Source organism: Macrosteles quadrilineatus, unplaced genomic scaffold, assembly GCF_028750875.1.
Source record: "Macrosteles quadrilineatus isolate MER2022 unplaced genomic scaffold, UCM_ALF_1.0 Scaffold_8__2_contigs__length_117827958, whole genome shotgun sequence".
NCBI classification, from domain to species: domain Eukaryota; kingdom Metazoa; phylum Arthropoda; class Insecta; order Hemiptera; family Cicadellidae; genus Macrosteles; species Macrosteles quadrilineatus.
In genome coordinates this window covers 114,455,011-114,470,830 of record NW_026542601.1, presented here as the reverse complement: position 1 = coordinate 114,470,830, position 15,820 = coordinate 114,455,011, and the positions used below count along the sequence as shown (strand labels likewise).

Below are 15,820 nucleotides of genomic sequence, written 5' to 3'. Positions count from 1 at the left end.
GTAAGTATGCCTATTTTATAAATTGACGGTCAGTGCTAGTTTGATTTTCTATTGAGGATAAAAAGCACGTGAACTTGGTGATACATTTCATTTCATCTTATTGTTTATAAAACCTACCAAGGAAAGATCAAATCTTTATTCCAATAATAAAGGATGTGTCTATGACATTAAAAAATCACGATTCATTATAATGCTGCTGGAAGCACATGATGTTTTCTGGCACCAACATTGATTTAATTTACAGTGTGTTATAAAACGAAACTTGACTTGAGTCAAAAGAAAACGACTAATCCATGAAATTGTGTAAAAAATAATGGTAAGTCTAAGGAACAATACGCTGGATTCACCAGGTATTACATCTGTCATGATATAATTAGTTTAATCCATGCATTTAATATATTGCAACTTTTACAGGTACACTTATCACTTTCAAACTATTCAGATATTCCAGAGTATCTTAAATCTTATCTCAAATGAAAACCATGGAATGTTGGTTGATTATTATTTCAACTTGGATTGATTTGATCAATTAATTTAACGCACGATTGTGTATTTCAGTAAATTAATAATTAATAAATGAAGAGACTTGATTGAACTTTTAGTTACGTGCCAAATTTATAATCTAGTCTTATGAAACATTGCCACTGAGTCAAATTAAACAGGTCAAAGAAATAATATTTAGTTAATTTTTGAGTTCCCTTCACACTTCTAATACTAAAAATAAAAGCTCAAAACACTATCGCTAAATAGTATAATTTTCATTTCCATCAATGTGATGGTAAGCTACTTCAAACTAGTCGTAGTTTTAGCTGTGTCAGCTTTGAAGGTATTTACTAAATATCATCAGAGCAAAAGACGATACGAAGAATAGTCCACAAGGCACCATGGATAGCACACGAATGTTATTCTCTGAAAAATTAAACAATTATGTCAATGTTTTATCATCTACAAATTGCAAATAAGCTTGTTTGTACTACTGACTGGATAAGTACTTGTGTGGAGCCTTACGAAAGTATTACTTGTACAGTAGCTTAGATGTGTGCGAGCAGCTCAATTTTGTATCCGAGCCGAGCCTAGCTTAAAAGCTCGAGTGATGGAGCACCATGTCAGAAAATCAAGCTTAAGTAAATATTATCTCGATAGCAGAAAGTGTCTTTGAAGATTTTTGGGGTTGGAATTTGAGCTTTGCTACTATTGCATGTGACTATAATGTATTCAAGATTGCAGGGAAATCTCGGGTTTGTACACCTCCAAATAACAGCTTCCCCAACTATTTTGTTAACTTGTGTTGTACGTTAGGTCTCTTCTCAACCGACACTAACGGGACTGGACCTAGGTCAGATAACTCAAAAGTTCGGTTAAAACAGGCTATCCCTAAAAACTTTACAAAAATTAAGTGAAATTCATTTGGAATTATGCAATTATTATTCTGAAGTCGTGCGTGCATTATTTACAAGATAAACAAGAAACAACACTTATTTAGGCTACTTTGATTTTTTTTTTTAGTATTGGCGATCATAAAAAAATCCAAAACACGGTAAAGTCCAATACAAAGAAAGAATTATAGGCCTAGTTGTGGGCAAGAGTCAATAAAAATTTTTATTTTAATACCTTTAGTAATATTTATTGATCCTTTCCAAATCAATCTAAATACAGTACCTACAGAACTTTTTGTCAAATTAAAGAAACATGCAACCATTTCGTTACGACAAGCAGGTTATGTTTATTTATAGTTGTACCTATATTGTCTATTGTCTAGAGCCTGTAACATCCTGTAGAGTTAAGCGTATTGTTCCCATCCCCAAATGTGTGGGGAGCGAGCTGGCGTAGTGGCTAGAGCGCGGGACTTTGGTCCGTGAGGTCCCTGGTTCGATCCTCGCCAAGTCACCAATGGATTTTATCTAAGTGATAATGCCGCAACCCCTAGGTCTAGCCTGAAGTAATGTGAAAAACAATCCCAGGCTCGTGCCTAGCGTCCTAGGACAAAAAAAAAAAAAAAAAAAATCCCCAAATGTGGGAGCGGAAATACCGAGATTCCTAGAAAGCGGCGGTTAAACCAAACTGCTCTCAAATCAAGGTCAGTTAAAACAAACTGTAATATTTTACGAGAAAGGGTGAATAATCCAATTGTCAGTTAATCCTTGGTCAGTTAAGAGAGGGTCTACTGTATAATGTTTATTAATTATAGTATCAAAATAGATATTTCATCCAATGCAAGTCTTTTTTAAATAACCCTATTAGTCTAGGCATATTAGGAAAGTTAGCGGAAAGTTTAGGTACAGTCCTAATCATCACTTTTCTTTATGTTTTTTGGGTCGCTGAACACGAATATGAGGTTTGCTGACAGATATTTTGCCCGGAACATTGGTTATTTGGTGAAAAACCTTAAAATTTGGGCACTTTTTTTGGTTTTTCGGGCAAATCTCGGCAAGTATGGGTTTTTGAGAAAATCCTGCTTTGTAAAATTAAAGATGACAAATTTTACTACAAGTTTCCTATATAATGTCCTGTATAAGGTTTTTCACCAAATAACCAATGTTCCGGGCAAAATATCTGTCAGCAAACCTCATATTTGTGTTCAGCGACCCAAAAAACATAAAGAAAAGTGATGATTAGGACTGTACCTAAACTTTCCGCTAACTGTCACTTATATTCCTAATATGCCTAGCCTATATTGCTTATGAGGTAATACCTGTATGTTTGTGGATTAGATTCCACACTTATACAACTCCAAACAAAAAAGGTTTCTCCAAAATAAAGTGGCATAAAAACCTTAAATTTACAATCAATAAGTTTGCTTACCTAGATTATTTCCATTAGTTTTCCGAGGGGTTGCATCTAGATCCCAGCCTAAACTTTTTTGAATTGCTTTCTTCCACTTATCATACCTCAAATCTCGTTCTGAAATTCAAAACAACTTACATCAACCTTTTTTAGGGAAGAGGAGGAAAAATGTGTCCACGCATAGGTGGCCAGCCTGTAATGTGAAACACCTGAATTTATAAGACTACTCACTAAAAAAGCTAACTAACTTATAGAAGAATTAAAATTTTTTTGTCCAGCATTTATTTATCAAATCATATCTCTTTGCAATATCTTATGAACATTACCAAATGTGTAGTTGGATGATTGATGCTAGGAATCATTACAGATTTTATAAACACGTCCCACTAAATGTCCACTCAGGTACCAATCTCAATGGTTTTGCATTGTAATATAACACAGATTGCTGCAATTGCGTGTGATGATGAAACAATAGCAAAGAACATGTGAGTTTTAGCATTGCAATTGCAAGTAATCTATCAGTATCTACAGTCACTCACACGTACCATCATCAGTTATGGTGGGCAGATAAGTGTCGCTGGGTACCGGTTGCATATTGTTCAGGTCCCACACACCAATACCTTCGGCACTCCCAGCAGCCATGGCAGCTCCTAGAGCAGTGGCCTCGAACATCCAAGGATGGACTGCAAAAAGGTTTTTTATTTAAAACACATTACATAGTAGGTTTATCCTATATCTAGGAAATACAAAAATTGAAGGAATAAAAAGACCCCAAATTTTGCTAATCTAAGCAGGACTTATCTGGACAATGTCCACAAAACAAACTTGACGTAGAAGTAGACTTGGAATTAGTAAACTTTTTTATAGTTTTAGGTTAAAGATATAACATAGAGCACAAGGGCTTTGGGTTTTAGGACTTCTTGTGGGGATAGCTGTCTTACTTAAAAGGGAAAGAATCCAAACTGACAAAATAGGAACACAACTTTACATTATGATTTTAATGTAAGGTTGTATGTCTATTGCGCCAGCAGTTTTGGTGACTTGAGGGTATGATATGAAAAAAATATGTAGATTTGTGATTGACAAATTTTACTATGCTTGTGTAAATTGACAAATGTATAAGTTACTTCCTATTCTCTCATTTTCCACTAGTTCCAGAAGAGTGTGTTAGGAAGGAAGGCCTAAACAGGACTAGAGAAAAATATTAATACAAATAATTTGAAGCTTGTCTCATACATTTAATCTCTATATGTAAACTACAATTTAAATCGTAGTGCACTACAATATTTAATCATTTACTTTTGATACCTGACATATTAAATTGAAGTTATTTTTTATTATAATAGGCTGTACGGAACCGAAGTTGTACTGTACCAAACCGATGACGGTAATTAAGCCAGAGCCGTACCGAACCGACTCTTTCGATGCACCGCAGACCCCTATAAATAACATAATACAGGCTAGGCCTACATACCGACAGGTATTCCGCACAGGTCAGCTTGTAACTGCATCGCGTAGCCGTTCACAGTCATGCCTCCGTCCACCAGTAGCTTGGTCAATGGAATCCCACAATCCTGGTTCATGGCCTCCAGAATATCCCTGGTTTGGAAACACACAGCCTCCAAAGCGGCCTGTATGATGTGCTCCTTCCTGGTGTCCTGCGTGATTCCGGAGATGATCCTGCCAATGACGTTACGTTAGTTAAAAATTAGCAAATAGAAATAATATTCTTTATGAACACTTAAGGAAGACATTAACAATTTTTAATTCCAGTGCACCTTTATACCTTATGCGTTAAACAATAGATAACATCTTCAAAAGTAAGTTTTTACAATTTATCTTAACTTGAAATGATGATCATGGAATCATTATTGTCTTTTGCAACTGAGGCGACATGAGAATTTCTAACCGTGCAATCTTTAGGCCTACAGATGAAAACAAATAATTTGGCTCGGGAGCAAGTTGTTCTAGTGGTAGAGCGTGAGACTTCGATCCGCAAAGTCCTGGGTTCAAATCCTGCAAATCACCAGTGGATTTTATCCATGTGATAATGCCGCAACCATCTAGGACTAGCCTAAAGTAATGTGTAAATCAGTTCCTGACTATCACTTTGCGTCCCCATCTCATTGATTGATAATTGATCTTGATTATAAAACTGGTGCCAATTTTAACATCAATGTAATTACAAGTTCTAACAAAAATAGTCAAAGACTCATTGTGTCATATCTTCATTCCTGTGTGATATTAAAGATACAATACATAAACACTTTTATTAGTTTATGATCATGGACCTCCGATTTTTTTCTTTAGACAGTAAAACTCGCAAACATTAAACTTTAGTAATAAAACATCGTACCCACGTGCGTCATTGCGCCAGTAGGGAGCGTATAGGCCGGAGAACGCCGGGACAAACACAATATGGCCTGTAGCACCGGCAGCCTGCGCCACAGTGGCTGTCTCCTTCACATCAGACAACAGGTGGAGATTGTCCCGTAGCCAGGTGAGAGCTGCGCCGGCCACGGCTACGGAACCTTCCAGAGCGTAGATAGCCGGCGCGTTTCGACCAAGCTTGTAGGCTACTGTTGTCAGCAGCCCGTGTGAAGATAACACTATCTGACGAGGAGGGTTGTGATTAGAACATATTTAGGTTTGTTAATAAATCGTTTGAAGAAACCTAATGTAGAATAGGTAGCACACAAATAACAAATTAAGGTAAAGGAAAAAGAGTGAAATATGATTAGTAGACATTCTTAATTAGTACAACTTTTTTTCTTTTATACTAAAGAACATTTATCAAATTATGGGAGAATCAGGTGGGAGGTCAAGGATTAACTAGGGAAAGTGTGGGACTCTACCAAAGCGTGAGGCAGTTAGTTCTACCTAGGTTACGGGAGGATCCAATGACGCAGGTATAAGTATGGAATGTACACGAGTATAAAATATATTGACACTTTTTGTGATATAATTACATTAAAACTGAAATTGTTATTTGTTATTTTTTGTAAACATTGATAGCTTAACCTAAAAAACTTTATTAACACCATATTTACATGATTTACCACTTAAATTTGCATTGAGTTATTCCATTCAGCTATATAGCCGATTAAATTGAATCAAAGATATATTTTTTTAACAAATCGGTAAGTTACAGTCTAGTTTTGCTTTCACGATCAATAGAAGGTGTTTAAATGTCTTCCCTTATAACGGGTTTAAACTTAAGCATATATAACAATGCACTTGTTAATTGGTTAGATCCTTTATATTGGTGCAAATAATCTTATAACGATATACTGAACTCACTGCAGTTCCTGTGTTATAAAGAAGGAAACATCCAGTTCCGTAGGTGTTCTTGGCTTGTCCTTGCTTCAAACACATCTGTCCAACCAAAGCTGCCTGCTGGTCTCCTAGACACTGTAAACATATTGAAGCGGTGAACTAAGTGTAGGGTTTAAATTAAAATGAACGTTTATCAAGTCAACCCATAAGAAAAGTTAGTGATTAAAATTACCTACCAGTGCTATGCCTACTCAAAATGTAATTTCTCAGAAACTTGTCTCAGTTTAAGGTAAATCGTTTGCATCCTGCTCCCACTAATATTTATCAGTATCAGTACAGTTCATACTTGTACTGTATCAGCTCTTCTCTTGTCTTGATTGCAACTTTTCACCCAAGCCAGAGCCTTATATGTATAGACAAATGCAAGGTTGAAAGAAGCTGCGAACCTCTTTCATAAAAACCTCTTACTCTACCAAAAAGAAAGGTCAACTGATGTCCTAATATGCATACAAACAGCTGTTCGACCCTAGTTACGTTAATTCACATTTATTTTTGAACGGTACTGTTTCAAATGAAGGGAATATCGGAAATATGTGTTTGGGTGTTGATCTTGTTCTAGGCTTACACTTGATAAGCCAAGAATTTCTATTGCTTGAAATTGAATAAAATATTCATCCATGCTCTAGCAAGGATAGCAACGTTTATAAGAAAAAAATACTCAATACACAATATTTTATTAAATAATAACTTTATCAGAATATCAAAAGTAGTATAGGCACTATTGAATGCTGATCCTTGCCTCTTGAGCTGGCATTAAATATTGAATTAAAAGATAGTGATAAAGATAAAACCAACTACTTACACCCGAGATAGGAACTCCTCTTAATAAACCCTCGGCCAAGTAGCCGTAGATTTCCGATGAACTTCTAACTTTCGGAAGAATACTCATGGGGATCCCAAAAAACCTAAACATAAAGGAAATAGGCCAGATTGATTTTTTGTTAAGCATTGCAAAGAAATTTAAAACATATTTTTTCTTAGGAGAACCGAGAATGGTAACTTATGGTATGTTAATTAAATTGTATTTATACTAAATAAATGTCATTACATTTCATTGAAAGGCATTATATGTTTATCCACTTTCCAACTTGCAATACATATTACATCTACAGATTTTACCCAATGTCTTGAAAACAAAGACCTTAATTTAGAGTATCTTGAATGTAAATTTTAAAAGAAAATTATTGAACATTAGCAGGTGCATGGAAATGACGTCATAAATCCAGAGATTTCCAAAATAAATGTAGACCTTGATTAAATAGGGAATGTTGATTAACTTTATCACTGAATGAGGGCTTTGATGAAACATTATAATTGACACTTTACAGCTAGACACTAAGTAGGGATTAGTACAGTCGTTAGTCTAGCAATGTGGCAAGTCATTTTTAAGTAACACTACAACACTGTAACAGATAACTAACTGTGAAAATACAGCAGTAAAAAACTTCCTAAAACTGTATCAAAAATGTGAAAAATTAACCAAAAGACACTGTGGTGATTTTGAACTTTAAAACAGTTGCTGTAATACAATTTAATAAGGCCGTAAAAATGAATAAGACACTTATAACTTCTAACAATTTACAGGATGTGTTGATTTCGGTTGTTCATGAAAGTTTTAATTTTGTTGGTTCTTTTTACTTCCAAAACTACTATAATCAATCATCTACTATCATATCAAATAATGGGTGAATATAATCTAGGCTACATCTACTACATAGGTCTGCAATTACCATCTTCACTATCTACTACCAAAACTTAATTTGTTTTTAAACTACATTGTCAACAAGTCTAAATTTTAATGATTACAAATACACATGATGTTGAGTTGGAAAATATTACTCTATACAGTTTTCTGGATTTTCTAAAGTCATGGATAAAAGCCAATCCGATTAAGTGTAAGTTGTTTCAGAAGATCACTATCAATGCTACGGGATAATCCTTTGGGGAAATAGTTACTACATCAATGATGTTCTTGTTGCCCAAAAAGAGATTATTAGAACTATATTCAACAAAGATCAAAATGAAAATTGTAAACCATTATTTATTAACTTTAATGCTTTGACTGTGATAAACCTTTATATTTATAATGTATTGTTATCTAGTTTTAAGTTGCATGAAACCTTTGCTCTAATGGATGATTTTCATTGCTTTGACACTAGGAAAAGAGAAAACCTTGACATTCCTTGACTGAAAAAGATTAAAAGAAGCCATATTATTATGGGTAGAAAGTTGTGGAACAAACTATCGCCAAGAATAATTCAACTCCCTTACAATAGTTTTAAGAATGAAATTTATGAATGGCTTGTCAGAAACCCCCTGTATAAGATTGATGAGTTTTTTGCTTTACAACCAATGACATAACCACATATGATTATTTAATACCAGCCTTTCATGTATTTTCAGCCTGTCTATGCTTATCTGCTTATATGTCTATGGACGAATAAATATCATTTCATCATTTCATTTTATTTCATTTCATTACAATGAATAATATTGGGTGATAGGAATAATACTACACTGACTTTCTATGTGTAGTACTTCATTAAGTACACATGCATATTGATAATGAGCATTTTAGATTAGATATATGATTTATACTAATGCTCAGAGTGCATTTTTACAGCCAAGATGAGAGCTGAATTGAATGATTTTTAATCCAATCCCTGCTGCTAAGAACCACTGGTTTTGCCAGAATTCATTTATTAAAAGTCCAAAAAGTGAGGACAGCTGGTAAAATTTTGAACCATCAAAAAGCTACAGACAGTGGCGACTGGTAGAACAAGTAATGGGAGGATGCATATACAAATTTTTGGGGAGGTTAATGATCCCGAAGGAGGGTCTTGGTTAAAAGTTAAAGATTTTAGTTATTTAAACAAACAGCAGTTTAGGCCACTCTTTGTATATAAACTGTTTTATTCATAATTGTCTTTGTTGTCTGTTTATTCATAATTAATTGTCCTCACCACTTGCATACCATACTTTGCAGAAATATTTTTAATAGAATCCATAATTCATTAGCATCACTGAAAAACATTTCTAGAGAAACAATAGGCTAGTATTGTATTAGTATCTACGAATCACTAAATACTGCATTCACTTATTGACTTTGACTGATCATTCTATTGTGTCGACGTTGACAGTCAACAGATTGCTGTGATCAGCCCTCATTGTGGTATGGTTAGAACTACTGTTCGGACGGAGTCCCAAACGCCCTATTACTGTTACATTAGTGCCTGATGGAGCTCTGTGATTGGTATATTTTTCCATACGCAGGGCCGGATTTAGCACTTTTACGCCCCTAGGCCCAAATCATTTTCCGCCCCCTAGTCTGGTCACAGTTACTTTCCTTCAAACCTTTATTAAAAACTATATCATGCCCATAGGCCTAAGTTAATTGCTTGAATACCACTCCTCGTCGGAATCATTGCAAGTTTTTTTTATTGACTTGTTTAGCCTTAACAAAATGCCGTCTTAAACACAGTTAGCAATTTTATACTTTTAATAAATGCTCACGTTTGTGGCCGTGGGACTGAAACAAAACAAGTAACAATTCAATCCACCGAGAATTCCTGAAAAAAGAAAAAAAAACATGGACATTGATTCCAATTCCAGGCCCAAAAACCTGAACTCCATACAGTACGTTATACCATAGATTAAACATAGGCTACTCCTTTAGTAGATTTGTCATAATTTTGGATTAGCTGAAAACAATTCTTGTTATTTAAGGAGTACGTTTTATCTATGTTTAAACCTAGTTTATCCAAAATAAAACGATCTAATCATCAACAATAGGTCGTCTCCTGTTTATATTACAAGAAATTAAAACACAAATCATAGAACTAACCCTAAAATTATAAAAACAAAATTACGTTAAAACTAACGTCCAGTATCATCAACATGAACTAGACATGAAAAAATATTGAATTAACAATGTCATGAGATGTCGACTTGAGCTATATTTAATCTATGGTCGTACTGCATCTCAGTTTATATTTCCAAAGCAAAACAGAGCCAATACTCCTGCCAACCATACCGATCCTTAGGTCTGAGGAGAAAATGACAGCATTAATGGTGCTTTGGAGGGTATTGAATGTTTCTAAAATCTAATGCAAACTGAGATTGATATTTTTTCGTTAAATTTAAACGTAAATTAATCGTTGTTTTAATATTCAACACAACGTATTATATATTTTAACTTTTGATCCTGCAGATTGTTGTAAACTAATCAAAAGATTAGTTAATAACTTTTGTTTTGTAAAGTGAGGGTGGTAACAATGTCTAGCACGCTTCCGCCCTTAACACTTTGATCAGTAGTGCCGAGCCCGAGCCTGAGCCAGCCAACGAGCCAGCATAGTGGCCCAGTGCAATGACAATACGTTGCGTACCCCTTGGGCGCTCGTCAACGTCAACATCCCTACAGCCTACTCCCGTATAACCAATATTTTGTAACGAATTGTAGCAATTTTGTAACGAAAATAATGCGTAATTCTGAATAATATTTTTAATTTCATAACAATAATTTCTTCTTATGAACTTCAGAAGTTTTTTTTATAAACTATGACTATTTATTTTTATTTTTAGATAGCCTATAAAAAATTCCTCTTGGCCGTGCGCCCTCTGGGACCTTGCGCCCATAGGCCCGGTCCCGGGCCTATTGGGAAATCCGGCCCTGTCCATACGATTTATATGGGACTCAATTCCACAGAAACCTCGCGTACTACGTGCTGCAAAAAATGGTTGCGTCCATTATTACCCATCCTAAAAGTATTGACCCTGCTAACGTTTATGTACATTCAAATGCAGGAATGTAAATCATATTTATGTCAATTACTATAATTTTTACTTTTGTCTTGAAAATGGGAGGACTCCTTCCTAAAGTATGGACAGTTGCCACTGGCTACATGTTTTGGTCAGGATTCACCTTCTTCAAAATAGGTGACCACCATAACCACTAGGCTGACCCAGATTTCAGACTACTCAGTATCATCAGTAAGAGTTGTCATAGTTTTCAACAAACCTACAAAGTGTTGGATCCCACTGTAAAGTTTGTAGATTCATGAGCATGGTCCTTGAAGCATTCGTAACATCGGTGATGTGTAATCCTCCGTGAATACCACCCGTTAAATTCTAAAAAAAAAAACATTCTTTAAAGAGAGCTCTTTTCCTTAAGGCTTAAAAGTTCATTTACATTTAACTAGCGCAGGGCTTTTGCCTGCCAGGCCTAGCCTACATTTTTTGGTATTTCTGAACTTTCAAGACTTTTCTTAAACCATTCCTACGATCCTAATACACAATAAACCAACTTAAACAAATGTTTTTAAAGCGTGGAAACCACCGCAAATTGCGGAAATATAGGCCTACATAACTACTTTCTCATGGCGCGGAGCACATCGCACACCAAGGAGTGGTACAGATCTACTTTGGTTGAAACAATGATTTTACCAAATAAAATATACTCAAAAAAGTAAAAACAACCCCAAAAAAAAACCTGATTTGACTGTGCATGTGGAGAAGGCAGGTTGGGGTTTATGCAGATTCGTGGCTACATTAAGTGTTTTGAAGATGGTTTATTAATGTTACACCCATATTGTTTTTTTTTTATTTTTGGAATATTCCTAGTTGGTTTTAAAACGACGAGACAATTTCTAAAATGCTTGCTTTTTTAAATTTTGTTGTTGTTTAACCTTTAAATGTGAAACTTTACCTTCCAAATATTTTATAATCTTAGGTAGGCCTACCTGACATTGTTATTTAGAATTCATTGAGATAAACTTATTAGGCCTAATGCAAAACCTTAATTGTCACTAAAAATCTATAAAGACTGTCTACATTTCTCTATTGTAAAAAATGGTAAAATTTTACTCACCCATATAAGCCAAGTATCAACAGTACCAAAATAGCATCGTTTTTCATCCACAGCAGCTTTTACCTCCGGAACGTTATCCATTAGCCATCTTAGCTTGAGAGCACTGAAATAAGTGCTTATTGGTAGTCCACTGAGAGCCTTGAGCGTTTCTGCAGTTTTCCCTTTCACTTTGGCTTTCATACGTTCCACTGTGTCCGCTGTTCTTACGTCTAACCAAACTACAAAAGAAACGTGATTTAATCTAAGTAAACTGTTATAGGCCTAATTAATGAAAAATTATTTTTGAATTCCAATGACGTAAAAAAAAGGAAATATAAAAAACTCACATTTGGCTTTATTTTTTTACATTATCATTAACTTAACTAACCTTCCCCCAGTGAGGGAGAAAGTCTGCTAAATTCTTCTTAGTTTTCAACTATGTGAAAACTGAAAAGCAAGTCAGGTTATACTATGTTGTGGTGGGAAATAGGCTACATTTCATAAAACCACAACCCTCACAAAAGATTGAAGCCATTTCCTTTGAAATGTTGTGGATCTTTATGCTTCTTAAGTATGCAAAGTTCATAAGTTACATACCTATAGCATTATACAGTGGTTCCCCAGTAAACGGATCCCACACTATCGTAGTTTCTCTCTGGTTGGTCATTCCAATAGAAACAATGTCTCCAGGGTCAATATCAAGTTCTTTTAAATTATTTACTGATACTGAAAGACATTTTTCAACTAGATGTAATATTTCAAACGGGTCTTGCTCAACCCATCCTTCTTGCGGACAGATTTGTTTAATCTCCTCTTGGTGGTATGTGAGGACTTCGGCTGTGTTGGCAGCAAACACGAGGAAGCGTGCACTGCTTGTTCCTTCGTCTATTGCTCCTACTAACGGGCCAAATCTTCCACGTGAACCCATCTGAGTTAGATTTTAGGAGTAGCCTATGTCATACAAATTTACTCAGTATCTGAAAAATAAAAGTCACGTTTTCAATTGCCTAAGTTAAGTTATATCAGGATTAGACTAATCTAGAATCAATCCTTGTGCAAATGTTTAATTGGTCATGAGTTAACACAAAAGTAAAGCACACCCGTCTTAAAACATAAGTAGGCTAAATATTGGGTTAAATAACAATTTGGATGAATGCTGCATAAACTGAAATAGGGTGCCAAGAAAATTGACTTAAGTTAGGCCTATCTTAACCCTTCCCGGACGGGCGAAATCGTGACATAGAACATGAAAAACAATACAAATAAATTTTCCTTATTTGTGTTTTCTTATACAAGTATAACTTACATAAAATAAACACAATGGAACACTTCATACTGTCAAAATAATTTTTTACTTGTTTTTAACTATGCGGATATATCCGCTACCCGTCCGCGCATGAGTGGAAAAGCAGCGGATATATCTGCCACCCGTCTTTGAAGATATGACCATGACAACATTAGGCAATAAATAAAGAAAAATAGGTATGTAAACAATAAATAAAGACAACGTAGTGTTGAGCGCAAAACGTCGAGGGGGGAGCGTAGGAGAGGTGGGGGGTGTGCGCGGGAGAGAGCGCAGCCATGGCAGAGAGCGGATATATTCGCCACCCATCCTTTATCGCCAAAGACTTAGGCGGATATATCCGTCACCTGTTCGTGAAGCCGTTAAACAAATGCACTAGAACATCTTTGGTGTAGCCTACAGACTTAAACTTAACTTGAATGATTTAATTATCAAAATTAGGGGCGCTACACAGGTAGCAGCGGCTTTTGTCGGACCTAAAACAGTTCCTGCCACACTACCGAGAGCAAAATCCGGTGACAGTCTAAAACAAAACATAAAACGGGTACACTTCCATATCTGTTGGCACAAACAACCAAATGAGTAATATAAGTTAGATTAGCCTATTCGATTGTTTAATTCGATATATCGTTTGGTTAGTTAGGTTAGGTTAACCTTACCTAACTAACCATTACGATATATCGAATAATCGATATATCGATCGATATTTTCATTCGGCTGTTTGTGCCAACAGATATGGACGTGTAAGTTTTAGCCTACCCCATAAAACCATTCAGAACAGAAACTTTGGAGCACCTGCAAGGAAAGTGTGTAGAACTGAGCTGTATGAGGGGGGAAAGAGTAGGTGGGTATATAAGCAATCTTATGTGACACAACACAATGTCGCCTACATTTAAATTACCTTAAGTAGCCTATATTACTTTTATGTGACCTTGCAGATAATCCACGGTCTAATCTCAGTAAAATATGCTTACAACAAGTGAATTTCTACAAGTTATAGAAAGCAGGTACAGAGTTTTCTCTGTACATATTGGACCTAGTTTTCTTTTCAAAGGCTGACTTCAATTATAGCCTTTAACCTTACTTAAAAGTCCTAAAACTAGGTCTACTTCCAAAGCAGACACGACCAGTCCATATGCATAACGAGTTAGGACAAAATATTTTAAGAACTTACCTTAAAATAATTGAAGCACAATCATTTTGCCAGTTAACATAAAATACGGTGAGTTTCCGTGTATTTAATTGGACCAGAAAAGTTACGTTTTTGTATGATAGCCTATTTGGATAAGTGCTAGAAATTTCTCAGAACTGCGATACCAAATTTAAGAATATTAAAATATTATCAATATATGCCTACACAGTATAAACAAAATTAATGCCGCATCTATGATGATGAATTGAATTGATGGATGATTCAATTTCAATTTGTAAGGTTATGTCGGGTCGGGTTATGTCCATGTCCATCCATTTGATTAGAGTGTCAGTCTGAGTCTAGTCTTCCTTCAGTTTCAGGTTTCAGTGTAGGTAGAACGGAGTGGAGTCGGAGTGAGTGAGGAGAGGACTGAGGGAGGAGCAGTGGAGTACACTCAGTGTTGCCAGATTGGCCGCATTGAGATATAGATTATAACTGGAGTCACTACTCTCTGGTTAAAAGTTGGAGAAAAACGTGCCACAGTTTTGGCTGGTTTGTTTTTGGTGTTTCGTGTTGTTAGGTTGGCCGTGTGATCGGTTGGTGGGATGCTGTCAAATAATTCCAATTCATTCTAACCTAACCATACTATTTATTTGGGGTTATGTTATTTCAAGGACTTGTATCAACAACTTATTTAAGTTATTACACGTTAAAACATCTGTATTTAAAGTTATTTGAAACATTATATATTGTTTTTGTTTGATAGTAAATGAATACTAACTTATTTACCTCTTTTCAAGCTATGTGGTGAAAATAGGCTAGTCAAATTTCCTCGTTTGGAGATATTGGTTTAGGCCAATAGCCCTATGGCATTTGATTAAATAACGTCTATCGGTTTATGATCTTGTTAAAATGGGTTGCTCTTGCTCGTAAAATAAATAAATAAACTTATATTTCAATCATAATGTTGAGTTGGCAGAGTTTTGTTTACTACTGTATCAACAAAACAGGATGACGCCATCTTGATCTTGCCTCTAATTTGACAAGTCCCACCAACCCGATCACCCGGCCAACCTAACAAAACGAAACTCTGAAACAAAACCAGCAAAAACAGTGGTACGTTTTTAAAACACAGAGTGGTTACTCCAGTTATTATTATAGCTCAGTGATTGGCCGGCGTAAATTATCGTACAATCAGTCCAAAATTATCGTATTTGGGGCAAAATTATCGTACACACAATTTCTTTTATATTATAATGTAAAACAAGCAAGTCGATGATGGAATGGCCGAAATTCTACTCTATTTGTCTCTGCCGTCCACCGTTTTTGCTCTACCAGCCTACCACTGAGCTAGAAAAATACAAATTCTACCGGAGGCAGCACACTATCACATTGTACACAATCACACACACACAGAATC

General features: G+C 35.4%; 1 protein-coding gene across 1 annotated transcript; it reads right to left on the bottom strand.

The window, feature by feature from the left end:
- Positions 1–296: 296 nt before the first annotated feature.
- On the bottom strand, positions 297–14,691 carry LOC128999901 (glycerol kinase-like). The gene is made up of 11 exons (XM_054426659.1): positions 14,443–14,691; positions 12,563–12,942; positions 11,987–12,204; positions 11,138–11,247; positions 6,923–7,025; positions 6,085–6,195; positions 5,141–5,397; positions 4,259–4,464; positions 3,330–3,467; positions 2,803–2,901; positions 297–909 (listed from the first exon to the last, which is right to left on the bottom strand). Exons 2-11 carry the CDS (start codon positions 12,891–12,893, stop codon positions 815–817), a joined length of 1,668 nt encoding a protein of 555 aa, XP_054282634.1. The 5' UTR covers positions 12,894–12,942; positions 14,443–14,691; the 3' UTR covers positions 297–814.
- Between the last annotated feature and the right edge of the window lie 1,129 nt (positions 14,692–15,820).

Coding starts and splice junctions, on each gene's coding strand:
- LOC128999901 (XM_054426659.1), bottom strand. CDS start 12,893: ATGGGTTCACGTGGAAGATTTGGCCCGTTAGTAGGAGCAATAGACGAA. Junction 5,398..6,084: donor TTTATAACACAGGAACTGCA/GTGAGTTCAGTA, acceptor CCTCCTCGTCAG/ATAGTGTTATCTTCACACGG. Junction 4,465..5,140: donor TGGCGCAATGACGCACGTGG/GTACGATGTTTT, acceptor CGTCATTGGCAG/GATCATCTCCGGAATCACGC.